We start from the raw sequence: 27,715 nt of genomic DNA on the forward strand, positions 1-27,715 counted from the left end.
GATCCATCTGTTGGGCCTAATTAGATGTCATACGTGCTTGATCTTGGTAGTTCATACTACAGTTCATCTGGAAGAGAAGGAGGGTGGCAGAGCAGCGTAATTAAAGGTCCAACTATGGCTAACTTCTACCAACTGGTGGAATACGTTTGATACGTATTTGCAATAGAAGGGCTGAAACGCTGTTAAAAGAGACAATGGACGCACTTTTATGCATTTATTCATGTAGTTATTCACTCTGATTCAAAGGCTCAAGGTTGAGTCAGCAATTTAATAGCCAAAAATACTCTAGAATTTATGGTTAATGTACTTTTCCATCTCCTTCAGGTTTTCGCTTCATCATGCGTACCATCCTTCCATAAAAATGCCACAAAATGTTTTTTGAAAAGTGCATTTTTGTGAATTTCTCAAGTTGTTCATACAGCCACCCCATAAAAACGATCAAGGCTTGTGAGGTCAAAAATTTGCAACAAGAAACCACCAACATTTTTCCCCAAAGGTTTTATAACCATCCTGTTCAAACAACACTCTCTTTTTACAAGCCAGAGAACAAAAAGATGAAACAATAAACTCCCAAACCTTTTGTACAGAGAAAACCAAACTAGATGAAGAAAATGTCTCTTATATTAGTCCACCTTTTATCCCCTGCCACTCCATGCTTTGTGTGGTGTTATGTTAATCCTCCATGTTCATGGACAAGGACGAGAAACCAGTCAGTCTCGGCCATTCCCAAGGTAACCCAGTCAGGTCTATGGAGGGTGTGTGTATGTGCATGTAACCCATGAGGAGTTAGATTTAATTCATGTTTTTGGTGTGTGTGTGTGTGTGTGTGTATATATGTGGGGTAAAGAGTCATATTGATTAAGCCAGACCGAATCCCTCCGAGCACTCCTGGATGGCCAACAGCAGCATGTGTCTCAACTTCTCGTAGCTCTCGTAGGCAGGGAGGTCCAGCTGGTTAAAACTAAACATCACAGGGCACAGCATTTCAATGGAAGGCTTCCAAACCAAAGCACGTGTGGCTAACTACTCTGCTAGCGTGTTGTTTACCACGTATGGGCAGACGGCAGGCGGTCGGTGGAGCGATCATCACGGTGGATTTGAAATTTCTGAATGCCGTTCATTCCTTCGAGAGCAGCAAAACCCTGGAGGGGCACTTTGGACGTGCCGGTGACAAACTGTAAGAACTTGGCTCGGTCCGCTTGGTCGAAGGAGCGCAGTGCCCTCCAGAACCACTGGATCTGTAGTTCGGAGGAACGGACATATGGGGTCATGTTAGTCCCGCTGCTTGGGGTCTCCATATAAACGTAAGCCTGCATTCACTACAGGTACCTGGATGGAGCTGGACTGGTATTTGTGGTACTCTGTGTTGGCCTTCAGGTCATCAATATCAATCGTGGGTAGGCCTGAGATGAGCAGCTCCAGCTCCTGCTCAGTGAAGATGGAGATCAGCCTCTTGGGGATGATCTCGTAGAAGCCCTCCAGGAAAGCGGCCAGCTGTTTGCGGATGGCACCTACAAAACATCCCACCTCTATAAGTGGCATCCTTCCATCCTTCTCTGGTACTTCAATACACTATATGAGGTGAAACTAGTACAGTAAAGTCTCGTTATATCGATATCGGTTAAAACGAATTACTACTTATTGCGATACTATTTTCATTTCCCGGCAAATTTCTAGTCTTTTATGATATAATTAGCTCCGTTAGTACGATACACGGTTATTATGATAATCCGGTTACTAGGATGCCCTTTCCATCTCCCGCCAGCCAATTTGGTCTGCTTATATCGATACAAAAGCAGCTTAAATCAATCTTTGCTTAAGGATTTCAATACCAAAAAAGAACACGGCGAACGGCTGCTTCCAGTCAACTTTATTTTTCACACTTCCACCACCAGAGTGCAGCACACACAGCGGAAAACACCCGTCCCTCCTGCCTACCCCTCCGGGTGGCAACACCTTCCCTATCGATAGTTCCGGGGTGAATTATGTTCCGGGGTGAATTATGTCCCGGTAACCGGTAATCACTACAGCGTAAGTTTATTTTTATTTACTGTAGTACAAAATGTATTGTAGTACAAAAGCATGCTAGATACGTAATCCATGAACTCAAGGAGAAAATTACATGCCATATCAAAGATCCGCCCACTTTTAATGCAGTTCGGCGCAGGATCGGATATATGGATAGTCCGGTTATATCTGTATTTTTTCCGACTCACGAGAATATCGATATAATGAGACTTTACTGTACTACTCTTTTTCATATTTAAGAGTTTCCAAGCGTCCAAACAAGGCATATTTCCAAGCTTACCAGTCATCTTCATCTGACACACCAGGTGGACATATTCCTTCTTGTTTTCTTCTGTGACCACAATGTTTGCACCATTTGGCTTCAGGTCTCTCACTTCACATACACCAAATTCCTGGACCTGAACACACAGAGCAGTACTTGCCTTAGTATTTAGTAGATGGCATGCAGATGATCTTCATGCCATCTAATTGAGACTGGCAGCCGCAGCATCCATGTCACCAGGACAATCAGACTCCATCAGCATGATATCAATCTTCCAAGCTAATTGTAGCAATTAGAGAGCCAACACCAACCTCCGTGCTGAATGTAAGCTCATAGCCCAAGGTGGAGACATCGTTCTCCAACAAGTACACCAAACCCTGGAAGAAGGGGTAATCCTCACTCTCCATGTCGGTGTATCTGGGAACAAGAGGAGGAATCATGGTTACAAATGCTAAAAGCAAGTTCTAAAAGCATGTTCCACCATTACCTGACACTCTTGCCCAGGATGTGCTTGTAAAAGCTGCGAGTGAAGTAGCACTCCAATAACCGGTTGTCGTAAACGGCCTTGGCCACCACCCGACCCACAAATTTGAAGTAGCTGAGGTGATTGGGGTTGCAGTGGGACGAGGGATTGATCGTGTACGTAACCCTATCCCCGGGAGATGTGCGGAAAAGGGCGTACATGGGGTTGAACATCTCACGGGAGATGATCATGTACCATTCCCTCAGCAGGCCGCCGGCATCCTGGCCCTCTTCCCCTTCGAAAACAATGTAACTACAAGGAAAGGGGGCAGGGTCAGACTGGAGTGCTTCACACATGGAGATGCTGGCCAGTAGGAACTTACAGCCTGTTCTTCATGTCCTCGGGGCTCTTACGGTGCAGTTCCCTGTAAGAGTCCTCAAACACATGATCCCTTCTCACATGCACAGCCATGTCCTCCTTCCTCAGACCTTCATCCAGGCGTTCCAGCTCCTGACGGAAATACCTGGAAGATACCGGTAGACCGGTCGGGATTGGTGACCTGAAATCCATACTGCGGTACACATTCTCTTTTTATATTGTAAAAACAAGCCACCGCTAACTGAGACGTCCCTCCAAATTAGCTCATCAATGGCTACTGAAACGTTGCAGCATCCTGTGGTACTGACATCAATATTGTAGTTGTGTATACGAGTTGTACTATTCTCTTAATATCTGGTTACTGTTGAATGTGACACAGTTCCAGTTAAATGTCTGATAGGCGTGATAAGCATTTATTCTTTGGATGTTTCACTACTTTATGTTCAAGCTAGTTTAGTGGTAAACATGGTTCCCTGTCTCCTGCCCAGTGTGTTGCATGCGTATAGCTATTCCTCATCCTCCAATGAATTAACTTTATTTGCCGCCATTGCAGGGAGGATTAGTGCAAGGAGTAACAGCTCTGTCAGGATGCTGCAATATACTGAAGATGTGTTGCAGCCTGTGGTCCCCAGGCATCAACATGCCTTGTTGCCATTGCTATAGTTGGACATGTACGGTTTATATGGTGCAAATCTCTTCCTTACTTCCTTTTCACATCAAAGTCCAGGATGCGTATGTAGTCCACCAACACTGCAAAAGGCCCATCAGCCAAATGAGTTGTGGACTGACGCAGGATCTGGTTGAGTACTGTGCGGTGAGTTTCTACAAGAAAGATAAAAGCCATCATGCTTCAAGACACCCTGCCCAGAGATTTTTTAGGCTTCAAAAAACAAACTGCAGTTAAGCTCACCGGCAAATCGGAGGAACTTCTGAGTGTCTGGTGGCAAGTTTGAGGAGATATGCATGGAGGATGGTTCACGAGAGAAGAAGGGGTCTAGGGATGAAGGTGTTGCTGGTGTGAGCGGTGCTGGGGACAGCGGTGGAGGCTCATCCTTGATGTGAGAAAGCTGGCTCTCTCGTGTATCCCGAACAGGGGGTTTGCTCTCCCGTTCAGTGGCATGCACGAGGAAGAAAGCCTCTACAGCAGGCTGGAGAACTGACAAATATACAGGTACACTGATATGAATCAATATATTGTATATACAGTGTTTGTCACACTTATGTTTCAGATCAAAGACATATTAATATTTGTCCATGACAACACACCTGAATATAAAACACTGTAACCTTTGAATCAAACCTCCCATTAATAAGAGATTTCAAAAAACCAAACCAAACCTAATACCTGGTTGGCATCAACGACTGCAACAAGCTGTTAGATCCTCTTTCCCTTGATAACAGTGTCATTTAAAAGCTGCCTTCTGTTCACTCTTGTCACTGACTGATATTTACATTAGTTTGATGATCCGAAACATTCCAGTGTGACAAATGACACCTTTTCACACCACTGTAAATTAGAACGAAGAACACTCCTACCCAGCACAGCATGCTGGTCATGGGACTCTTCCAGCTCCTTCAAGCATTCCCCAAGCATGTCCCATAGCTCATCCAACAAGAGCTGTTCGCTCAGGAGGGGAAGGTCTGGGAGTTTCTCCTCGGTCTCCAACTGGCCATTTCCATCTTCATCTGTTGAAGACATTTTCATGTAATCTACTCATTGGATTCACTCGGCTGCAAATGTATTTGAAGTCTAGGGATGAGCCAGGTACTCGTACTAGAGTATTCATTACAGATAATGCATTTAGAAAAACAAATAATTACACACAATATAAATACAATTACACATATCAATTTGGTGATTGATATCTATGAATTTATGATATCCCTTGATGACAAATATCAGTTAGTGCTCACTGAAGATACCTAACACTTTATGGGTGTGAATGACTCACCCAGAGGTGCAGAGTCCTCGACTGGTGACGGCTGGTCCACATCCATTGGGGAGTCATCCCTCTGGGATGCCTGGGCCTCCGACGCAGACTGCATTTCAGACTGCAGTGACCCAAACCAGGAAGGGCCATGAAGACGGGATGGCCACATTGGGAAAACAAGACAGACAAGAATTACTACATTTGATCTGTTGATGTGGGCTGATGTTGACAAGCATTAAGACACGCCCAGAACCCTCTGATAAAGGGGTGGAGCAGGTATGAGAAAAGCATGAAGCAACATCAGCCAGCCGCCAAACATCAAGGGGGTTTAACCATGTTGGAGCAAGCACATTCACATTTACATTCCATTTACAAAGCTAAAACGTAATAATGTAAAGACATTGATGGTACATGAAGTAGATCAGTCATTTGACAGAACAGGACTAAAACTCCAGCAAGGAGCAGACATTACATTTACATGAGGTGTACCTAAAATATGTGACATTAGTACATTAACTACACAGTAGACACTTGTATATCTGAATAAAATGATAGTTATGGTTTTCCAGAATGCAAACAGTCGCATGGCAAAGGCAAATGAGCTATTATAGCCCGTCAGAAGCCAAGGGCCGTTTTCCGAATCGAACCATGTGTGAGGTGTGTACAGGCGTATGACTGCTGTTAACGCAGCCCATGCTAACCGTGGCAGCAGCAGCTGTGCCAGCAGGGGGGGCAGCACCAGTGGGGACATGAGAGGCCTCCACTGAGGATCCCGCGGTGACGGCGGCAGTGGGCGGCGGTGCCTGTATAAGCCGGCGTGCCCGCTGACCCTCTCTCACCATCTGGATGATGGCGTCAGCCTCTGCCTCAAGTTGACGGACAGCAGCCTGAATGCTGCTGGCTGAGCCCAGACTGGACGAGCCTGGACATTCATCATCAGCATTTTTTATTTTAAACTTACAGATTTTCTTAAATAAAAAAATTAATTAATTAATACAATTAATTATCTCACCTAATCGCCCTGTCTGTTTGGCTTTCTTGTTGGCACGGCGTGTGTCCTCACGTAGCTGGATAATGACCTGCAACACTCGGAGGAAAAATTTCTGGGTGGACGTCTTGGACGTTAGAGAACTCATACAAGGGAGCTGTAGTTCTCGTCCACCAAGTGTGCGTTTTTGTGCAGCCACAATCACCACACTCTCTGCTCCATCAAACCTGTGCCGCCAAAAACATAAGCATTTAAGGTAAAGCAAACTGTAGACACAAAAAAATCAGCCTTGATGATTAACAGTAACAGTAAAAAAGGGATGGCATTTCATAATTTTAAAACAAATGTTACACGCCCTTTCCCTTTCATCTCATCTTTGGTCCGAAATGCCAATACTATAAACAGGATGTGGGAATGCATAAAGATAAGATTTCATCAAAAAAAATAGTGCCCTTAGAGGAAACGGTTTTTGACAGCACTATTTTATTGTAAAGACAAACTACTTATCCCTGGGTGAGTGACCAAGAGTTGCTACTGGCTAACCTGCTGGTCATTTTGCCCTTCAGCCTGGCAGAGATGGAAGAGTCCTCGGGAGGTGCATCGGGGGAATGAGAATCTGCATGTGCTCGTCTCTGTTGCTCCAAGTTGTACTCCCGAAGTTCAGCCAGCAATGTACCTAGACCAAACAAACATTTTAAATGTGTAAGAAAAGCGTCTACGCTAAAATAAGAGCGTGTATCTCCATAACACTGACCAATCTGTTTGCAAAGAGTATAACCAAGGTGTCTTGCTCCACTGAGCAACAGTCTCAGCACAGTGTCTCTGGTGGAAGCGTCCCCTCTCGATAACTGAAGTAAAATATTAGCGGCGTCCTCCAGGCCCTCCTCTGAACATGAGTGGGAGGTCAACACCTTATAAGAACAAGAGAGAACAAACGGGCCATCATTTAAAAGTTTATACACTGTATGTCTTCAAGTACGGCATCATTAAAGGCATTATAAAATAGAAATATAAACAAGGAATTACAACATACTTGATGCACAATATTTTTTTCCCAAGCCAACACCAGTAAATTCCTGCTTCATAAAACAGATACCCGATTACTTATTTATTATTTTTTTAAATTGAGATTTACTTATAGTTTGTGCACACCTGTAGGTAAGAACTACTCAAAGTTGGACATGACAAACTGAGGCTGTCTTGCTAGGTGCTAGCATGGTAGCCATTAGCATGTTAGAATTTAACTAATTTACTCATGTCTAAAGGATAATACACACATGGCATGATGTAGGGAGGTTATAGGACAACCATGGCACTTTCTAAACTTGAGGCTCTCTTGCTAGGTGCTAACATGACGACCGTTAACATGTCAGCTAATTTACTCATTTATAAAGCCAAATACACACACGCCATGATGTCGGGACACTATGGGACTGCCTCAACCTTTTCGGTACTTGAGGCTGTCTTGCTAGGTGCTAGCATGGTAGCCATCGGCACACCGGGCCCCGAGGTTCACAGCACAGGTGGCAAGTCCATCAAAATTTCCGCAGGAATTTTCTAGTTATGGGCTTGCTCAGTAATGCAAGCCCCATAGACTGCTGCTTAGCAGCCACCCTGACTACTAGACAACTGATCTTTATTCATCTGTACTGTACAACTTGAAACTGATGCAAATACAATGGAGAGCATACAAGCGTGTTCAGGAGTCAAATTGGATGTTGAGTACTATAGATTTGTACATTTTGGTAGGTCTGCATTAAAATGAAAACAGCAGCACATCTGGTGGCGACGTTGACATAGTACACTTAGCGCACAATGCGGGATCTCTTCCTGTTTCCCAGAGTGCTTTGCTGTTCTGTTGTAAATGGCCAATAAATGACATATTTAAAGCTCACATAGTTGTTGGTTATTTTGCATTATTTGTTGGTAGCATCTTGTCTGTTATCTATATGTTACTGTGTGATATTTTAGCACTTTAACAAATGTATCCTTATATAAAATATACCTGTGTGTGTGTGTATATATACATATATATACACACACACACACACACGCACACACATATTTAATGTCAATCAATTGTAAATATTTGATCACAATTACATTTTTGTCCATAGTTAACTTGGAATTTATCACAATTAATCGCAGATAGAAATAAATTTTTATAATAAGTAGGAGAAATCTGTCTAATGATGTTGCTACAACGTACATCCATTCTCATATTAAGCTAAGATGATCTGCGGTGCACCCGTGACAATCCTCTCGCAGGCAGGCCAGGCTATCTCCCGTGTTGTTTAAGAGCCTCACTGTCAACAGGTTTTATGGCTGATTCTTATCGATCCCGGGGGCTTCTCGCAGTGCAACTGTATCACTGGCTTTTCAAAGCAGATATCCAGTCGCATTGGTTTATTGTTCACAACCCTACTCATTAATATTGCCACACGGGGCTATGGCATTTGGCTGCTATTAGTTATTAGAGCTATTTTTTTTCCTGTTATCCGATTTTTTGAAATTCCTCATACTGGCCCTATAATTTTCAGTCTGATAATTATCTTACACAGTAAGGTGCAAACATTGCTTTTCTAAAATGATATTCTACATGAAATGAGACATTGGACTGAGAAGAAAAGGCAGTATAACTATCAAGATCCCAACAGCATGTTATACCTCCACTGAAAGTTGAAGCTGTTTCTCTGTGAGTCCAGTGGAAGCCATCTTGTTGTCACTCTCTGTGCTACTTGGGGTGCTCTTCATTTTTGCTGTCGGAGCAGAATGGAATATTGTATAAGCTTTATTTTGAATAGTGTCGATGATAACATTTCTATACCTGTTGAGACTGTTCCAGTGGACGTTGGTGTAGGGATTGCAGTGGAAGATGAGAAGACTAACAGGCCTGTTCCAGAGTTGGTGCTCTGAGTTCCAGTTCCCCCAGAGGCTACGGTTCCCACTGCAATAGGTTGGACGCCTGATGCTGACCCCTGTGTGGTGGCAGGGGCTGTGGACCCTGAGCTGGTTGCTGGGCTTGGATTTGCGGTCTGCGGAGTAAGGTGGCCAGCAGGCACCTCTGTGCTCTTGTTGTCAGGAAGGGCAATGGATATAAGGGAGAGCAGGCGGAGCAGCTTTTCAGTGAGCAGGGAGCTCCGCCTTATGACAGGGTGGGACAGCATGTTCATCAACTGACCAAGAGGGGAACTCTCTAGGCTTAATTGCAATCCGTCAGCTTCGGCACTACCACCTAGAGGCACTGTCTTCATTGATGCTTTCCCCTTGCGACTAACATTCATGTTGTCCAGCTTTACAAGTAGGTCCCAAAAATCAGTGGAGATTCCCAGAGACTGAGGAGTAGCAGCAGAGGAGCCAAAAGAGTTCTGTGTGCTGGAAGCATTGGAGTTTGTGTTGCTCTGAGACTGAGAACTGGACCTTGATCCTCCGCCCATACCTCCCCCACCCGAAGAGCTTGAACAAAGGCGAGACTCCAGGTCAGAGGATGACACCGACAGATCCTTACAGCGCTGCTGAGTAAAGTGGCTAGGGAATACCTGTAGGGAATGACAGAAAAAGGTGATTCAACAAGCATACCTACCATGGATCAGCGCATAATACAGGAATAATTCCATCTTACAACCAGTTGAAAAATCACTAGACTGTACAAAAAGCTCTTTAGGTGAAAACAACAATTACACTGAAATAGGCTGTTCATCAGCTGATCAAAAGTTTAACACCACCGCTCAAAAAATTACACAAAATACTGCTAACAGATTTTAAAAAAATGTCAGGACTGAGAAATTGGTAGCTCCAGCGTTTTCCACCTGTCCCATGTTTGATGCTCACTGGCAAAGACTCAACGGGAAGTTTTATGGCATTGAAGGAGCAAGGTCTGAATTAGTTTTTCCGTTTTTGAAACCCTTTCCCCGCAGATGCTGTCTGAGGGTTATTGTGCTGCATTCGGCACTACCAAGGGCCTTAATTTGGGTCGAGGACCGCCCTGTGCCTCGACGGACAGCCAATCAGATCCTCTCTTTCCGGTAATGCTCAGGATCTTTCAAAATATGTAGAATGGCTGTCGTACTGCGTCCAACCTCAGCAGCAATGGCACGCTGCCGGAGGCCTTGCTTATGCAGCTCGACAATCCGACCACGTTCACGAAGAGAAAGCTGCTAACTTTGGGCACCAGGAGGGCATGACCCCGACAGAAAGATCATTTTTAGCGTACTTGGCTTTTATAGCCTATGGTCTTAAACTTTTGATCATTAAAAAAAAATATTTTTTAAATTTTTTATTCCAAATGTTTGTGTCACACTCCCCCTTCTTCCTTTTCGATATTGTAGCTCTACTTAAAACCTAATTAAGGTCCGAATGTGCAAAATGCATGTTCTAGTGATATTTCAACTGGTCTTAAGACTTGATCAGGTCTTATGGTCTTATTCACGTATGAATTGCCAATTTAGTTCAGGAGGTGTGAACACTTGCCTTAGCAAGTTGGATGAGTGTGTCTAACACGTGCCGACAGACCACTGGGGCAGCTTGTGGGTGGATGTGTACAGTGGAGCCTCCACCTCCAGCACATGTGACCCCTGCAGTAGTTCCTGACACTCCTCCCAGGGCTGCAGATGCTGCTGAACCTCCAGCTGAGTGCCGGTCAGCATGCTTCCTACCAGATACACGTTGGATCTGGAAGATGTTAGTCCGGCAGCCTAGAGCCGCATCCATAGACACAGACAGCCAAGAAAGTTGGCTAGAACTGCGGGACTCCACTCTGTTTAGAAGCTCCAGGGAAGAAGACGAGGATGACCCTTTCCCCCCCTGAGAGCTTCTTTTCCCACGAGAGTCTTCGAGACGTGACGTCTCCACGCACACCTCACTCTCACTGCTGCGTTGGAGGATGGATAAAAGGCTGCGAATGACCCATCCACGTGTCTGAGAGTGATAGCAAAGATTCCTAAGGACACGGTGTAGACGGCTGGTGTTAAGCTTCGGTTCATCCACAAACAGCAACACCAGCAGGCAGGACAAAGCCTCGTGGTCCAGTAGCAATCGACCGCGGAGACGCAACAGAGAATCCACACTGGAACTGGATGGTCTGAGGAATGAGCAAGATATGGACGTTAATATATCAAGATCTCAAACATCTTACATCAAACATCTCAAACATCTGTGCTTCCATATGAAGTCACTAGTAGATACGGGTGTACGGGTGAGTTAAAAGGATGCGATGATACACAAGACTGGGTCTATGAGGAGGCGAGAAGAGACTTTAACATTACTTTTCATTAAAGTACAATGAAAAAAATATGACAATATAGTAACATTATACTATGTTACAGTATGCTACTGGCCCTGCATCCAACCGAGACAGATTGTATGACTGACAAAAGGGCTCACTCCATTCATGCCGTTATTCTATGGAATGTGCCAAGGTGCTGAAAGATCACAGAGCGAACCCTCTTCCTGTCTGTTGGGAGGCGGGATAAGAGGATAACAGACACGCTTGCACATGGCAATGCAAGAAGGCCGGCAAAATGATCAAGTTCATTTCAGTTATTTTGTGATTAATTAATTATTGATTTATTCTTGTCCCAGGCTTAGTGCCCAAAATACGTTATTTAAGCAATTGACAAATCTTGTCAAGTTTTAATCTTGTGACACCCCTATAATCATGGATGTTGGGATTACCTATGGTTAGATCCACCGCCCATCTGAAATGTGCCACCTCTCTGTACAGCCAGCCGGGTGTACTGGACGCCACGGTTGCTCCCTAAGCGACTGGTGAAGGCTGGCGAGCGCAGAATGGCTGATAGAGCTGATGTTGAGCTATGACCAAACAGCCTCTCGTGCATCAGTTGCCTTTGCCGTGCCTCCTGCTCTCTTCGCAGTGCTGCTGCCTCCGCTGCAATGTCTGGAGGCATGACAGCCAACACACTGTCCTCCATGTCTTCTAGGACACTTCGTCTGAGTTCCGAGGGCAGTGTTTGGATGAAGGTAACTGGGTCCAGAGGGGTATCTCCCTGTGGGGGCTGTTGGGAAACCTCCCTGCGCTGCTGCTCGGCTCGTTGCTGGGCAAGGACCTAAAATGAGCGATGTCAAGCATGGAAAATTATTGCTTATCTCAAGTTCTCCGTTGACTTTAAATATATATTATTATCAGCCAATACATTATTTCTAACCTCCTCCTGGATGGCAGGTGGCAAGGCAGCCAGAAACTCAGGGCTGACCTCTGTAACCCCCGGTCCTCCTAGCACAGGGGCTGTAGAAGCTGGCAGGCTTGGAGCAGCAGCTGAGCGGGACGGTGGTCGTATTCCCAACTGATTTTGAAGAACTTCTCTACGGATGTCCTCGGGAAGAGCTGCCAAGAAAGATGGATCCACACCCTCGGGAAGACTGATTCCTGAAATGACAAAAACACCACAATGGTTTTGAAACATTTGCGGGCGGTTTGGTGGGGTGTGTCAAAACATTCAACCAACTGTACCTGCAAGAGGGTCCTCTTCCTCATTGCTTGTGGATGGGAGTGGTTCTTCTTGGATAGCCTGTGATTGACTGTCAGCACTGCCACTCCTGGTAATTACATCACCAGCAGATGAGGCTGAGGTGGAGCTAAACAAAAAAAAAAAAAAAGAAAAAAAAAAGAAAATTCTCTCAAAAATGAATCAATGTGACGTGAAAACATTCCATCTTATTGACAACACATTTATAACAAAAAAGGGAATGCTTTAGGGAACTCACCCCGTCTCGCCATCTGTCTGCCTGTCAGTCAACCCACTTTCCCCACTGCCAGACAGATCTTGAGACGCGTTGGTAGATTGGACGGGGTTGGAGGCAGCTTCTTCTTGTGTGGCAGAGGCAGGGCTGCTGGTGTCCATTGGTGAGCCTTCCAGTTGTGACACACCCACAGCCGCAGGCTCTGAGGCCTCTGCAATATCCGGGCTTAAGGAGACTGGGGAAAGATTTCAAAAGCTAAGATCAGTATTCAACTCACTGTGAAACTCATCTTTAACTGTACAGTTAAGACTTAAAGGGGAACTGCACTTTTTTTTGGAATGTTGTCCATCATTCCCAATCCTTATGTGAAACATGAACACATTTCTTTCCCTTTTCTGTGCATTATGACATGAGAAATAAGTTAATATGACCTAGCTTACAATGCTGTCATTGGAATAGTTCAACTATGAAGCACTAAAAAAAACACATACTGTGATCATGCATTAACTTGTACACTGATAACATGTAATAGTTGCAATATCTCGCCCTATTTGGATCATTTAAAACACTACCTGAACTTCCTTCCCTCGGCCTCGCTGACAGCTAGTCTCAGTGTCATTCACAGACGGAAGAGCGGATAACTAGCCTTCAATTTCGTTACAAAAGGCTCAACAAGATGCTGTCAGCATTTTTTTTAACCTGAGGACTGGAGCACACGTCATGTGCTGGAAGACATAGCCATCCCAAGGAGAGCAGACATCGTAAGTGTCGCTGCTGTTGTTGACCGAGATACTACAACTATGTTATCAATGTATGTGGTAATGCATGATCACACTATGGAAATTAAACCACAAAACGCTGTTAGGGTTTTTTTAAGAGGCGTTCATAGTCAAAATAGGTGTGTCCCAATGACTGCATTGTAAGCTAGCGCAGATTAACTAATTTTCTCGTGTTATGCAGAGAAAAGGAAAGTAGTATGTGTTCACGTTTCACATGGGAATGATGGCAAAATTCCAAAAAATGCCGTTTCCCTTTAAAGGGGACCTATTATGCAAATTCTTCGTCCCTTTGTATCGTGTTGTAGACTCCAATAGACCAGCTACACACCATAAGCAGCATGGAAAGAGCTTTCAAGATCTTTCAGAATGATTCTTTGGATTTTGTGCTTCTTGCGAAAACAGTCTGTTTTAATTTATACCACCCACGGCCCCCCTCCATGCATGCCCATTCTGACGTGGATGGTCACACTCCCAAATGCTCAGGAGGACTTCCGGTGTTGTGCCGACAGCCGACATCCCCAGCTTGATAGGAGTTGATAATAAACAGCTATTTATCGTTTTATCTATACTGTAAATATATTTTATCTGTACAGCCATATGTCCATATGTGTTGGATCCAAAATCCGATCCGGAAGTAGACTCTGGCTGGTCCAAAGTTTCTTCAAAACATCTCTCAATGTTAAGTAGCTTTAGCATTTTAGCATTTTCTACAGCATCTGTGCGAGACTACCAGTGTTTTACAAACCCGGGTAGCCCTAGGGCTGGGCAAAAAACTCATATCCCGATATATTTAGGTTGAATATCAATATACGATATATATACCCATATTTTAGCCACAAAGTGAGGATATGCATGTGAAGTTGTTTTAATAAAATAAATACTTAACAGGAGGATTTTTATTTTATTTTTAAAGCTTCATGCACAAACCTATCTAAAAATAGCTGCTAAAATAAAGTGGGCCATTCTCTTTTTTAAATATAGAAAAAGTCAAATACTCTTTTTGATAACAAACCTTTCGCTATGCTCAAATCCTCAGCTCATAAAAGAACAAAATATAGGGAAGAGTCTGGATTAAGAGGACAACCACTTCTGACTCTTCCACACGACCAAGTAACGTTGGAAAGGAGTCAGGCCTAAGCGAGTTTGTCGGCTATTGCAGCTGCATACTGGCCCATGTTCACTAAACAGTCCAGTATGAAATGTCGTTGATATATTAAAATATGTTTCTTTTGCTCCAACCACTTGTGCTCATTAGGAATTGTAAACAAAGCTTTCCCTTACACCCGAAGAAACACTATCTAGGAGACATTGCTAACTCCGTCAATGAGGAGCAGAGCTTGGGGGAGGGCAGAGAGCGTATCTGGCCTACAGCACACGCCCATATAAGGGAGCCTGCTAATCTGTGACATCACAAAATCGCCCCTGAAACTGAGTGTTCAGAGCCATCCCAAACTTCTTTCAGGGCTCACTTCCAAATGCACACACCTCGTTATCTGAAACTTCGGCATGGTTTAACATGAGAATATGACATTCCAACTACATCTATAGGTCATAAAAGTGGGAAAAGCACAATAGGTCCCCTTTAAATTGCGTATGCGTCCTCGCTCATAGACAGTCTATATAAAAAGTGTGAGTCTACCTTCCCTGCCTTCATCCAATGCTCCAACTCCACCACCACCACTTTCTCCACTGCCTCTCTCACCGATTATGGGAGCTGGGGACATCTCCATCTGAGATGCTTCTGCTTCAATGTTAGGCCTGTCAGCTGCAGACAAGGGTGGAAGGTGCGTTCCTGCCAGAGCTGCCAATGAGCTGGCATGTGACTCTGCCAACAGCAGGTCAGCCATTGGTTGGTGGACCTGCTGGTTTATTGCGGTTTCCAACGAAACTAGAGCTTGTTCATGTGGAGCCGGGATAGTTGGGGTGACCTCTCCAGAAGGGGGAGCAGTGAGAAAGCCCTCTGACACCCTGGGTGGGTCCAAACAGGATACTGCACCTCCTTGAGCCTGCACACCCTCTGAAACAAACAACCACACTGTAAATGGTGGTGATGATGAGGTTTTCAAACAACACATTACCTTTTCAGAGATCAGATCTTGCTAATATTCTGTGACATAACTGTCACAAACAATAGTGTATAGTCACCACAAAAGGGGGCGTTACATCACGCATGTGGCCCGCACAAATTTCCAAACCCGGAGGAAGAAAATTGGGATGCTAATTATTTTCTATGTGCATGCAAAACGTTGAGGAAGTGATGTGCATTCACAAACGTACATGTTTGTTGGCCTTAACTTGGTTAATTTGGTGCAAAGTGAGTCAATATTTTCTTCGCGTCTGTTCGGAGGAGTGTGTGGGTGACAGGCATGGTGGCACATTGCCGTGAGCCGCTGACCATGCGTTTCAATGACATATATAGGTCAGATATATGCGAACTGACCGTTCAGACTGCAGTCGATTTAATACATATCAGATTTATATCTACATGCAAATGTGTCGCATTTGGAAAAAAATAATTGCAACTGTACGCATCACATAAGAATCATCAGATACAGGTCACAAATGGGCAAAAAAAGAAAAAAAAATCAGAATTGATATGCAGTGTCAATATTGCGATATTTTTTCTTTCCCCATAATCTCTTATGGACCATATTTAAAAAAGAATATCTAAAAAACACAAAACAAAAAATTAAGGTCAAGTTGACCTAAAGTTGCTTATTCCATTATTTTGCAGACAAAATAAAAATTCCTCAAGCATTTCAATTGCTGCATTTATTTGCATTATAACATTAAAATGTTCATGTGTATTTTTCATGCAACCTGAAAACACTTGGATGCAAAAGCTTTGACAAAACGTGAACATCTACATTCCGCTTTTGTACCTGGAAAAACTAAATCTTTAACTTAAAGTGCAATGGAAGCAGTAGCTTTGACCATGCCGTTTCGTTTCTATATTATAAACATTTTAAACTTCCCATTCGCCAGATTGTACTGTGACGAAAAAAATGATTAGGCCAGCCTTGTTTCTTCAGTTTATTGATCGATTTTAATGCCTGGTACAACTAAAGGTGCATTTGTTTGGACAGATGTGATGATGATAAAAAAATAGCTTAGAAGAGTTTAAAAAGAGAGTTTAAGAAGAGATATCTAGCAATGTTTTCTTGATCATAACCAAACATTCTTACACTGATAGCTATAGCATTATACTGGCAAAAAATGAAAGTTTTGTGACTATGTAGCTTGTGACTTTTGTTGTCGCCACAGCGTGTCATACGTTGACATTTACCCAGTAAAGCTCATACAGAGCTCTGTGGTTGGACTGGACTACATGTCGATGGTGCTAGCAAATAAATCCACTTCACACAAGTGTTTTACAACTCGGCAATAGCGACTTGGTGCCCAATATCTTCAATGAACTCCTTTACAATTTCCAAAAAGCCCTCTTTACACACAGTATGAACGGAGTGTGTGCATTTCGCTATACATCGGGTAATGACTGCAGTTAAAATGTTGTGTCGCTTCAAAGTTTTCTCATAAGGAGTGACAGAAGCAAAACTTTCATGAATGCAAGATCGCAAATGCACATCATAAAGGCCCTTGTTGTGTTCTAGGTGGCTGTGGAGATGGGTTGTGTTTCCCCTCGATGGAGCTGCCAAATTGCGGTGGCGTGGTGTAGTGTTTTAGGAATGAGCTGCTCTCTGCTTTGGTCTCCATCAGTCTCTTGGTTAAACCTGCAGGTCCTCCGCCGAGACCGAAAGAATGGCTCACTCTGGCCAATAGCAAAGCGGCACCTTAAGGTTGCTCCCGTATAAAGTAGCACCCCCAAAGTGGGCATGGAAGAAATGTGTTACTTGCATTACTTATGTTCAATTTATCGCGCGTATTTTCGATATAGATATAGCACGTGCACATATCGCGATGGAGATATTTTTTAGATATATCGTGCAGGCCGAGTTGAAAGTTACCATGAGTGCTGACAAAACATGCACAAGACGACTTTCGACCCCAGCTCAATGATAGAAACAAACGACTTAAAATGAGAGACAAATCTAGCATGTAGACATATAAACGGTTCAACGACACTGTCGTCAAAGGATTCTACTGAGGAAGGCAGTAAGTTGTATAGTTATCTCCCGAACGGGGCATAGAATCCTGTTCCCCAACAACAACACAATTTACTACCTCACCACAGCACAGCCTGTTTCGGAACAACGGTACTACAATGGTACTACATTTGAGTTTCCCTTTTGTTGACAAGTGGTTGAGGCGCTGCCATAAGAAAGACAGTAGGCTGTATAGTTATCTCCCAGATCTGGTGTGATCCTAAAACTATACAAACTACTACCTCATCCCAGAGCAGGCACTGTTGACTCCTGTGGCCCTGTGACTTCAAGGTATGCCCATTTGGGATGAATAAATAATACCACAACCATTTCAAAATGGAAATACCTGCACTGCTTTCTGCACCATTAATCGTCCCCAATCCAGAACCCTACAGATGAGAAAGTAACACAGCAAATACAACAGTTTTAAATGGTTGGACTTGTGTGTCAGAAGACAACAAAACATCCACCAGGTTACAATTTACTTACACTACTATGTAATTTGCAAACCTGCAGGCTCTGATCCCTGACCTGTTCTGCTCCAGATGCCCGCCGCTCGTTCTGTTTGGACTCCTCCTCTTCAGCAAGCTGTCGCCTCCGCTTCTCTCTACGCTCCTCTAGCTCTTCATCTCGCAGACCCTCTAGTTGCTGAAGAATTGGCACCTTCACAACTGACAGGAACAAATGGCACCATTTTACTTTTATTTGGCCAGTCAAAAGGAGAAACGAGTTCTCACAAATGATTTACAGAACCTTCATCGTGTGATATAGTCTTTGATTGAAGGTCCAAACCCACAGCATTTTGGTTCATGAATATGAGTGTCACATTATGGAATGGATTGAGTGCACAGGGATGAGACAATTCAAGAAACAATACAAGCCGTTGATGTTTGCTAAATACATGGAAGAAGTCTTGAACTTGTTCTGTTATGTCGATTCCTACTTATTTATTATACTGACTATTATATATAATTATGATGATTGCGGAAAAGGGCCACTTTCCAACTCTAACTGTTACATTACCTTATCATGATGGTTCAAATAAAAAAATAAACACCACACTTGAAATATAGGAAGTGAACACATGTCATGTCGTGTACACGGAAGCACAAAGATGCTGTCGGCAGCGCGTCTGTCCGATATGTCATTTTCTTCTAGTAGCGTCGAAAGTGGCGTTCAAGATCCTACGGTGATGGCTGTGTTTGCGTGAGAGATTAGGAGTATGACATAATAAGAATAAGAGTATGACAAGTCCAGACATTTTGATGAGCCTGTTGGGGATCGTGGATGGCTTTGGTATTTGGTATAACATTATTACAGGTCTGACAATTTCATAATATGCAAATTAATGTAGATGAGTGAATTTATTTCCACCATACTGATGCTTTTTCTCTAACCATTTTCAAGCCACAACCATGTGAGATATTAATACAGTATCAAAAACACAATATTTTCTTGGCGCCTAAAGGGTAGAGGTGATTTTATGGTTCCTTTTTTTTTAATATCATGTAGCCAATAGAAGGGGTCCAGCCACAAATTCATGGCAGCATGAAAATCAAATTAAGTTGACTAAGTATCCGGTAATGTTTTAAAAAACGAAAATATTTTTTTTGAAAGTATTTTTTTACAGTAATACTGTATGAATAAAAACAGTGTAAGTATTACATGTTATCATGTTACATGTTATCAATGTACCTGTTGCATGATCTTAGCATGTATACCATGCAGTTGAGCAATGTGGTGTGAACCAAAATAATAGGAATAACGGGAGTGTAAAGGTGACTATGGGGGTGTATTCATGTCTACAGGGCTCAGGTTTTCCGTGCCATAACTATTTATTAATATCCAACTCTACTTGGCGGAAATTCACTCGTCGCGGTCGGGTGTGGAGCCAATAAACCTTGACCCTCTGTCACCAAGAGTTGAGTATAGAGCATAGCTGAGGCCAAAGAATAATGCAAGGAAAAGTAATTCCTAAACAGCACAGCATGCAACCATGCATAAACTTTTGTTTATTATTAAATTACCTACCGGAGTCCAGATGCAAACTTAAACTGTTAGTACAATTATTTCCCACTCTTGACGTGTAGCAAAATATGCTGCTCACAATGGAATAATTCAGGTGAAATGAGTGTGGCCACTATGTGTCAGCCCTTACCTGCTACACAGTCGTGCATACTTTCGGCATCCAGCACTTTACACTCATCTGTCCATCTAGTTAAGGCAGTGGGGATGCTAGAGAGGGTGCCTAGAGAAACAGGGCCCAAAACATGTAAGAAATCTGAAACCACTCTAAACTATAATATTTTGTCATAACAATAAAAGACTGGGTATTGTCACCTGCTTGACCCCCTGTGCTGCTCTGCTCATGGAAAAAGTCATCGAGTAATTCATCATCGGAACGAGCAATAATGTGAACATCCTCATTTCCAACCAAAAGGCGAGCTCGACCACGAGATTGCAGAGGCAGGGAGCTGGACAGTTGCAAAATGTCTGCTGCAGCACTGGGGCCCAGCAACCTAAATGTTTTTAAGCAGTGGAAAATATCAAAGTCAAGATTGGTAACAAAACAATGCTTGATGCAGCACTCACTCTTTTGACAGTATTGACTGTCAGACTGTTTATTTGGGGTCAATGTCTGATCACTCTGAAACGTGATGGATCTGGCACATGCAAGGTGCTGATTAGAAAGGACATTCACAAACATCTGTTGCATCTCTCTTTTGAGACTTGGCTCGATCATTTCGGATTAGGGGAAATGCACTAGGGGAAAATGCATGGTGGTGGGGGTCTGCCTTTTCAGCAACAACAGCTGATGTAATAACATCACCTTAAAGTCTGCACACCTAAGCTGGAAATTCCACCCCTGTCCCTCTATTTACAGGAATTCCCTACTGTTGTGGTCAACCACTTCAATGTAGCCTCCATTGTTAGCATTATCACAGCAGCCGAGTTAGTAGCTGAGGATGCTAATGTTACATTAGTTATGCTATGTTAGCATCCGGTGCTCCGCTGTTTATTCTAGGGACTTTAACAGCTGCAGACCATCATCATCTGCGTTACCATCATTTCAACTGTATGTGGATATACCAACAGGGGGATGTAGCTAAGGGAGTAGCTAACGTGTTTTCTACAGCATTGGTTTTTTGCACCGTTTGTGGCGGGATTTGGTTGTTAGCAACTGCAAGTTTGGGAAGCTTGTATATGGGAAAGGGGTCAGGCTTCAGCAAGTTTTTCGGCTAGTCCAGCTGCATACTGGCCCATGTACACAATACAGTCCAGTGTGAAATCCTGTTTACAGTCGGGGTGCGCCAATTGATTGGCCACCCAGCAGTATCGGACGATATCAGTGAAAAAGGATGGTATCAACATTGGCCGATAATCACACTTTAAAACATTGATCAGCTCCGTCCCCCCTGCAGCACCCAGAACAAGCATGTCTGCCGCATGTGGGTCTAAAGGAGAGTGATCTTAAGCAAAACGTGCCTCAAAATGTCTCACCAGTGTGGCATTTTAAAAAGCTTATTTTTTCATTTTCATTTTGTAAAAGTAGTTTTCACAAGAAAAATACGTTGGTGACCCCCAATGTAGTACATTTACACTGCATGCATGTGATTGGTATCAGTCGATTTCACTAATGGACTATCAGGATCGGTCTCGGCAGCAAGAAATCCTGATCAGAACGTCACATATTTTTCTTTTGCTGGTCGGGAATCAGAAATTCCAACTACTTGTGTCACCTGTGTTAGAATGCCCTCTAAAACCGAGCGTTCCGAGTCATCCCACACTTCTTTCAGGGCTTACTTCGCTAAATAAAGCGCAAACCTCTATCTGAAACTTGTCATCATTTAGCATGACCATACAACATTCTATAACTATGTTTATAGTCAACTGGGAAAAAAAAGCACAATAGGTGTCCCGTTTCGCCCAATCAAAGGCTTCAACCCATCTTTCTGTACTCCACATGTATCATGACAGGACAATATAAAATTTCAGCAGATCAGCAGAATTCAACAAACCAACGCCTGCGCTTGTGCATATGTACAATATTTTTTATGACAATTTTGTGCTGTTTACACAGACATGGCGGCAAATGACGCTTTAAATTAATCTGTCTCACCACACATCTTTTGTATAGCCAACAACATAGCACACTATATCACCAAGCCACTGCCTCACCATCCCACCCCACCAGCTTCAGGTCGAAGATACAGAACAATTAACCTCAGGAGGGCCTGTCTTGGGGAAAAAACCCTGATCCCTGCAGCCACAGCAGGCCGAAATAGCAGACCCTGCTGATCTGTCTGTCCAGCCTGTTGTTGCCATAGTTACTGTCAGGTTGATCATATGTTCTTAATGTTGTGGTACAGTATGTGATATACTTTGTAGTCTTTGTAATGTACAGTCAGCGAAGGCAAATTTCCCCTTGGGGACCAATAAATCCAAAATAATCTAAGTTACTGTTCTGGCACAAAGGCTTTGTGAAAAAGACAACCCAGAAATATGTGCTTGCCTTTGAAGAATGAGTGGAGGATTAGGCTGGCGGTTTCCAGGGTAGTGCACATGGATGGTGTGCCCACTGTTGGCAGTGAGCTGGCGGAGCGTCCGCTGGCTGCGACCCATGCCTTGTGCCAGACGACTGCTTGTGCCTGCTACACCTAAGGTGAGGGAACCGTGGTCAGCATGACGCACCATCAGTGGGTGGGAGCTGGGGATGTTGCCGGGGGAAGGAGGGATGTCAGCTGATGAAACAAAAAACATAGTTTAGACATTGGGGAACAAAAACCTCAATTAAGTTAAAGCAACAAATGTAGTTTCAAAGTCACAACATATTCAATCCATCATGCGATAAATAAAAATGAATATAACCGACATGTGTGTTCACCTCCAACAATCACCCTGTCCAGTTTTTCCAACTGGGGAAAATAAAAGCTGCCCCTGGAGTCAACTCTTAATGACTTGTTTCATCAGCAAATAAATATAAACAAAATGGTGCGCTGGGGCGATAATGTAAATCAGCTACCCCCAGAATAAACAGGTTGGAATGGAAACAAATGAATGAGCATGAATTATGCTATGAATTATGGCTAGCTCAATTTAGCATGCTTGTGTGGACGTGTGTACGACTCGGCCTTCACCGCTTGAATGGAAGAGCATTTTACAATGCCCGAGGACAATGTGCAGATTGTGTGAAAGTGGAAAAGGCGAGAAGCAGGTTTCTTCTTGTACCAAACTGGTTGTAGAGACGTTATCAACACACAGAGGCCAGACTACCGGCTTTCCAAGTAGAAGCGCCATTACTGTGTGTTTACAAGACAAGTGTGATTGCACCCTCAGCCATCTCTGTGGCATGTGTGGGTTTTCTCTGGTTCCCTCCTCAATTCCGAAAACATGCTAGTTATGGTGACAGGCCTATAGTTAACTAATCCAGCTGAGATGTTCAGTGCTCTGAATGGCAGTTTGGGCACTACATGACCAGTACATTGTTTTATGGGAGAAAACAGGTTGGGCTGCTTACCGTTGTTGGAAAACATGTTGTCAAACTCGATGATGAGGTCATCATCCCTGTCAAACCTTTCGAAGCGGATGTGAGGGGAGGTGTTGATGTCAGGGAAATCCTCGTCCAACTCCATCTCAGAACCTTCGTCATCATCATCCTCATCCCCTTCCTCGTCATCCTTGACAAATGCCAGTCATGAGTTTTAAGACAACACTACACAATACTAGACAATGCTATTGACCCACACCTGGTCCTCCTCCTCCTCTTCTTCCTCTTCCTCCTCTTCATCTTGGCTGTCTTCATCATCATTGCTGCCACTAGAATCTTCTTCTTGCGTGTGCTCCTCATCTTCCGGTTCCAGGATATTCATTGAGTCTGGTCATAGACAATAAAGAAACATCAGCTAAAAACCTAAACCATGACAGACTGTTTTTAGCATTTTATATTAAGACAACTTTCTCAATATTTATAATATATTTTATATAAGTGTTGTTTTCTCTTTCTCTATATACTAACCTTCTCTGTTCGCCTGAAGAGTGGATGCCTGGCTGATATTGGAGGGGGCCTCGTCCATCAACACATCTTCTTGTGATTCATCCTCACCACTTCGTCCCACTGAAGGTAAGAGTTGTTGATTTGTTTCCTTCTTAAGGCTTTGTTCTCACAAAATAAATGCAAACATGCATACCTATAATTGTGCTGTTCACTGTACCACCGTCTCTCTCAAGAAGTTCATCAATCAGATCCACCAACTCATTCTCAACCTTCAGCACATGAAATGTTGAATCCAATGTGTCAGCCATAGTGTAAAGGTATGTCCAGTAACTGATTATACAGACAGCACAGATATACTAAATACCCTGGTAAAACAATGCTAAATCACCTGCATAGCTTGTGTACTGAGAACCTCCGGTTGACCAGCAATGACCACTGAATCACCCTCCGTTTCTCCATCCATCAAGTCACTGTCTGGTCCCTGCACTCTGTGGCTGCCCTCCACTGGCTCCGCCTCACCAGATTCCCCTAGAATAGATGCCAAAGATCACAAAATGGTCATAATATTGACCTTCATAAACACCAGATCCAGTGATAATATAACTGTATAGATGGACAGAGGAACACATGATGGCGGCTCATCACTTCGGAAGTTTCAATGTCAGTCTTCAGTCAAGCACATCAACTGTTGGGTTACATGCAGATACCTTGATCCTGAGTGTTGCTGTTGCTATCCCTCGCAGTGCCCACCGAGTCATGCTCAGTCTTGTTCTTGCTGGAGCCTCCTTTACCACCAAACAAACTGCTGGGCTGGTTAACAATGCGGGACAGGGTTTCTAGAGGCTTGAGGGCAGCATTCACTGTATTGGCCATGTTGGGGCTTAATCAAAAAAATAGAAATAGAACAGGTGTTATTATATACATTATGTATTACAAATTATGATGCAATTCATTTTCAACAACAATTTTACATTTCATGTGAAAATTCTACAAAAGGCAATTCTGACTGAGATAAAACTATATAACTTTTTTTTTCCAGCAGTACCATGACATACCTGGACAGATCCAAGCTGTGCGGCACACGGGCTAAATCGTTGACCAGTCCTTTCTTGAGGAACAGCCTTATAATATTATTCATGCCATTGTGTTGCGTCTTGGCTGCCGCTGTGCTATAGAAACTGGATGTGGAGGGGCATGACTCCATGATAGTGCTTATGATGCACATCACTGCTTGAAGCCTGGAACAGAAATCGGTATTTGAGGTTTGCAACACCAATGGAGGACTGTAGTCACCTAAGTGTGCTTGCCGCTAATCATGCTTACCTGGCATGTTTTTCAGCACCTTCTGTCATTCCTAAAGCCCGGCTAAGGGCAGCCTTCACCTCATTAACCAGAGCCACCTGGGCATCGGTGCCAGTGCCTGCAGCTGCTAGGCTGGCAAGAAAAAGACGGGCCAAGGCCGGGGTGTCTTTGTCCTCTGCATTCTGGGTGTGAGGCAGCAAGTGGTCCAGCACAAAGGCCAGTACGCTGCAATCCTGGTAGGGTACAATTGTAACAAGTTAAGAAAAGAAAGTTGGCGTTTTAATGGCAAGACACAACATGCATCAAAATCAACAAAGCTCATCACCCACCTCCTTAATGAGCTCAGACTGTCCTGCGGTGTAGCAGTAAGAGGCAATTAGTGTGGCAATTCCGACATAGGAGCGCACCAGTTCAGCCAGCAGCCTCAGGATGGTGGAGGTAGGCATTAGAGGTTTGCTCGCCTTTACCTTTGCGGCTTTAGCCTCCTCTGAGCTGCTACTCTTATCTCCCTCCTGCTCTTTTTTCTCTTCTCTCATCTCCTCAGGTGTTGAGGCTGGGAAAGTTCATGTGTTCCAGATTCACATTTGAGGTTTTTATTGCAGAGTGAAACTACAATGGGAATATTCAAAGATCTGTATGATTATTAAAATACTCCTCACCTTCTCCTTGTGGTGTGCCCGACTGGGATGTCTCAGCCACAGCTCCATCAGCAGCAAAAACCTGAGCCTAGGAAAAAGACACCAATATTATTATTAGTTTAAGCCGTTTCTAATGGCTATTTGGATATTTTCACAAAGGACGTCCCCATCCAGCTCACATTGATATGGAAGGCAGATTGGGAGTCAAAGTCACTGCCCTGTCGTGTAAGACGGTACTGTTGGTAAACGTCATCACCGACATCCTGTAACATCTGGCACAGGTCTTGCCCACCGGGTACAGCTGCCGCACGTTCTTCTGTGCGCTCGGCTTTAAAATACAATGAAAAAGTTCAACTACGAAGGTAAAATTACAATAAACCAAGATTAGGATAGGAACTAGAATTAGCTTACGTTCTTCTGGCGCATGGTAAGCAGCCAAGGCATTGAGCATGTCGTATATGACCTCCTTGATAGTCTCAGGGATAGACGGTAGTGGAGACAATTTCAGAGGAGTTGTTTTCACCAGCTGCACAGCATTGGGCCCCTTAATTCGAAGATTTTCAAATTCGTCATCAGAGGCTATGGAAACAAACAAAACAAATTAAATGAATGCAGGGTTGCAAAATCCCAAACTACAATGAACTACATTCACCGGTGCCAGCTCCACGGGGTGCCGGCAGGGCAATGCGGACACAACTGCTGGCAGTTTCAGCAAAGCACTCAGGGTTGCGGCACGCAGCAGGGCCCAGGACACGCAGGATATAGTTTATTTCCCTTGACCCCAGGCTGCCCGACACCACACCTGATGTGGTGCTACCTGCTCCACTTGTCACTGCAGACCTCACAACCTGTAGCAACATAAAACAAAATCTATTTATGAAAAGTCACACAAGTTAGCTACATTTGTAAAATGACTATTGAGTATTATTTTGGAATCAACTAAAACAATCCCTTTCTTTGCGTTTTAAAGCATATAACTCCAACCTTTTCCATGGTGTGCCGAAGAGTAGCAGGATCTTCTATGATGTGTCGAAAGAGCAGAGTAACAAGAGGTGTGAAGCCATTGAATCCAGAGGTCTGTGTCAGCCCAAGAATCATTCGAGTGCTCTTCAGATCAGCGAACATCATGGCGTATTGGTGATTCCGTGTCAGTCGCAAACAGAGGCGCAGTGTGGCGTGGAGGGTGTCTGGATCCACAGGGACACTGATCATGCTGACACAAGCGCGGATGAGAACAGTGGTCATGTCCTCCGTCAGGCCATTTACAACGATATCTGAGCCTTGTGAAGAGTCGGACTCCTGAGAAGATGTGGGTCCAGAGGTTATCTCCTTTATTTGGCTGGAAGCATCCTTAGGAGTACTCATTTCCACTGCTGTCCTAGAGTCTATATTAGCCTGAGTTTCCTCTGCTTTACACCTGTCGCCCTCTTCTCTCTCCAAGTCTGTAACACTTCCGGTCTTAGCAGGTTTTGGTAAGCGTGGTACTCTCTGAACAGTCAACATCACGGGTCGTCGGTTACCGGTTTCTTCATTCACCTGTGCCAATAATAGTTGTAATTAGAACCAATACAACGCTAAATAAAAATGGCTTGTAAAGGTGTGTGTTGGTGTATACCTGCACCATAGTGTTGAATTGAACTGTGTATCTTCTGCGTCCGGCCGTGAAACGGACACTGCTCTCTCCAGCTCTCCATGCAGAATCGATAGTACTATTGTTGGAGGCGCTGTAACTGCACCAACGGCCAGAGCGGTCATCAAACCATCTCCAGTTGTTTCCGTTAGGTTGGAGATACTGCAAACAATTGACAAAAGGTATTATTAGTCCCAAATGGTACAATAAACCCAATTATCAAGTTGACATGTACCTTGTTCATCTGTGCTCTACGCTTTGATGACACTGCCATTTTCTCATAGAAGTCAATGATCAACAACACTGGTGTAATCCACCTGCAGACAGTGTATTTTAAGTGTCAAAATATGGCGAATAATTTGCATTTTTTTTTTTTTAATCGCAAACTCACTTAGGTGTCTGAATGTCTTTCTGTTCTTTAGCTGCTTGCAGACAGGGCTGCACCACCTCTAGCAGCTTGATCAGCAAATCCAGAATGCCACTGTTCTCTACAACTCTGGCAGACACCAGCTTCAGTTC

General features: G+C 43.8%; 1 protein-coding gene across 21 annotated transcripts in view; it reads right to left on the reverse strand.

Annotated features, from left to right (window-relative positions):
* Positions 1 to 201: 201 nt before the first annotated feature.
* Positions 202 to 27,715, reverse strand: part of huwe1 (HECT, UBA and WWE domain containing E3 ubiquitin protein ligase 1) — a 57,832-nt gene continuing 30,318 nt past the window's right edge. For 8 of the 21 annotated variants that reach the window (XM_058085118.2, XM_058085120.2, XM_058085122.2 and 5 more), the window contains exons 37-81: positions 27,588 to 27,715; positions 27,432 to 27,513; positions 27,182 to 27,358; positions 26,551 to 27,102; positions 26,219 to 26,414; positions 25,978 to 26,145; positions 25,746 to 25,894; positions 25,588 to 25,654; positions 25,258 to 25,481; positions 24,950 to 25,161; positions 24,682 to 24,864; positions 24,334 to 24,506; positions 24,015 to 24,154; positions 23,820 to 23,895; positions 23,648 to 23,746; positions 23,379 to 23,506; positions 23,150 to 23,309; positions 22,145 to 22,373; positions 19,972 to 20,150; positions 19,790 to 19,879; positions 18,121 to 18,302; positions 17,978 to 18,020; positions 15,168 to 15,545; positions 12,774 to 12,984; positions 12,520 to 12,644; positions 12,215 to 12,435; positions 11,724 to 12,115; positions 10,521 to 11,130; positions 8,878 to 9,589; positions 8,718 to 8,809; positions 6,805 to 6,961; positions 6,593 to 6,726; positions 6,075 to 6,285; positions 5,764 to 5,984; positions 5,084 to 5,183; positions 4,668 to 4,817; positions 4,042 to 4,287; positions 3,836 to 3,953; positions 3,136 to 3,276; positions 2,778 to 3,065; positions 2,602 to 2,707; positions 2,309 to 2,426; positions 1,330 to 1,511; positions 1,048 to 1,238; positions 202 to 961 (exon numbers count right to left, since the gene is read on the reverse strand). In XM_058085118.2, coding sequence (XP_057941101.2) covers positions 859 to 961; positions 1,048 to 1,238; positions 1,330 to 1,511; positions 2,309 to 2,426; positions 2,602 to 2,707; positions 2,778 to 3,065; positions 3,136 to 3,276; positions 3,836 to 3,953; positions 4,042 to 4,287; positions 4,668 to 4,817; positions 5,084 to 5,183; positions 5,764 to 5,984; positions 6,075 to 6,285; positions 6,593 to 6,726; positions 6,805 to 6,961; positions 8,718 to 8,809; positions 8,878 to 9,589; positions 10,521 to 11,130; positions 11,724 to 12,115; positions 12,215 to 12,435; positions 12,520 to 12,644; positions 12,774 to 12,984; positions 15,168 to 15,545; positions 17,978 to 18,020; positions 18,121 to 18,302; positions 19,790 to 19,879; positions 19,972 to 20,150; positions 22,145 to 22,373; positions 23,150 to 23,309; positions 23,379 to 23,506; positions 23,648 to 23,746; positions 23,820 to 23,895; positions 24,015 to 24,154; positions 24,334 to 24,506; positions 24,682 to 24,864; positions 24,950 to 25,161; positions 25,258 to 25,481; positions 25,588 to 25,654; positions 25,746 to 25,894; positions 25,978 to 26,145; positions 26,219 to 26,414; positions 26,551 to 27,102; positions 27,182 to 27,358; positions 27,432 to 27,513; positions 27,588 to 27,715 — 8,844 coding nt within the window. In that variant the 3' untranslated portion in view covers positions 202 to 858. The remainder of the gene's footprint in view (positions 962 to 1,047; positions 1,239 to 1,329; positions 1,512 to 2,308; positions 2,427 to 2,601; positions 2,708 to 2,777; positions 3,066 to 3,135; positions 3,277 to 3,835; positions 3,954 to 4,041; positions 4,288 to 4,667; positions 4,818 to 5,083; positions 5,184 to 5,763; positions 5,985 to 6,074; positions 6,286 to 6,592; positions 6,727 to 6,804; positions 6,962 to 8,717; positions 8,810 to 8,877; positions 9,590 to 10,520; positions 11,131 to 11,723; positions 12,116 to 12,214; positions 12,436 to 12,519; positions 12,645 to 12,773; positions 12,985 to 15,167; positions 15,546 to 17,977; positions 18,021 to 18,120; positions 18,303 to 19,789; positions 19,880 to 19,971; positions 20,151 to 22,144; positions 22,374 to 23,149; positions 23,310 to 23,378; positions 23,507 to 23,647; positions 23,747 to 23,819; positions 23,896 to 24,014; positions 24,155 to 24,333; positions 24,507 to 24,681; positions 24,865 to 24,949; positions 25,162 to 25,257; positions 25,482 to 25,587; positions 25,655 to 25,745; positions 25,895 to 25,977; positions 26,146 to 26,218; positions 26,415 to 26,550; positions 27,103 to 27,181; positions 27,359 to 27,431; positions 27,514 to 27,587) is intronic. The other 13 variants (XM_078798217.1, XM_058085121.2, XM_078798218.1 and 10 more) reach the window with 10 other exon arrangements.

The sequence above is a fragment of the Doryrhamphus excisus genome, linkage group LG17 (assembly GCF_037039965.1).
Source record: "Doryrhamphus excisus strain RoL-2023G ecotype Guam linkage group LG17, RoL_Dexc_Guam_v1.1, whole genome shotgun sequence".
NCBI lineage: Eukaryota > Metazoa > Chordata > Actinopteri > Syngnathiformes > Syngnathidae > Doryrhamphus > Doryrhamphus excisus.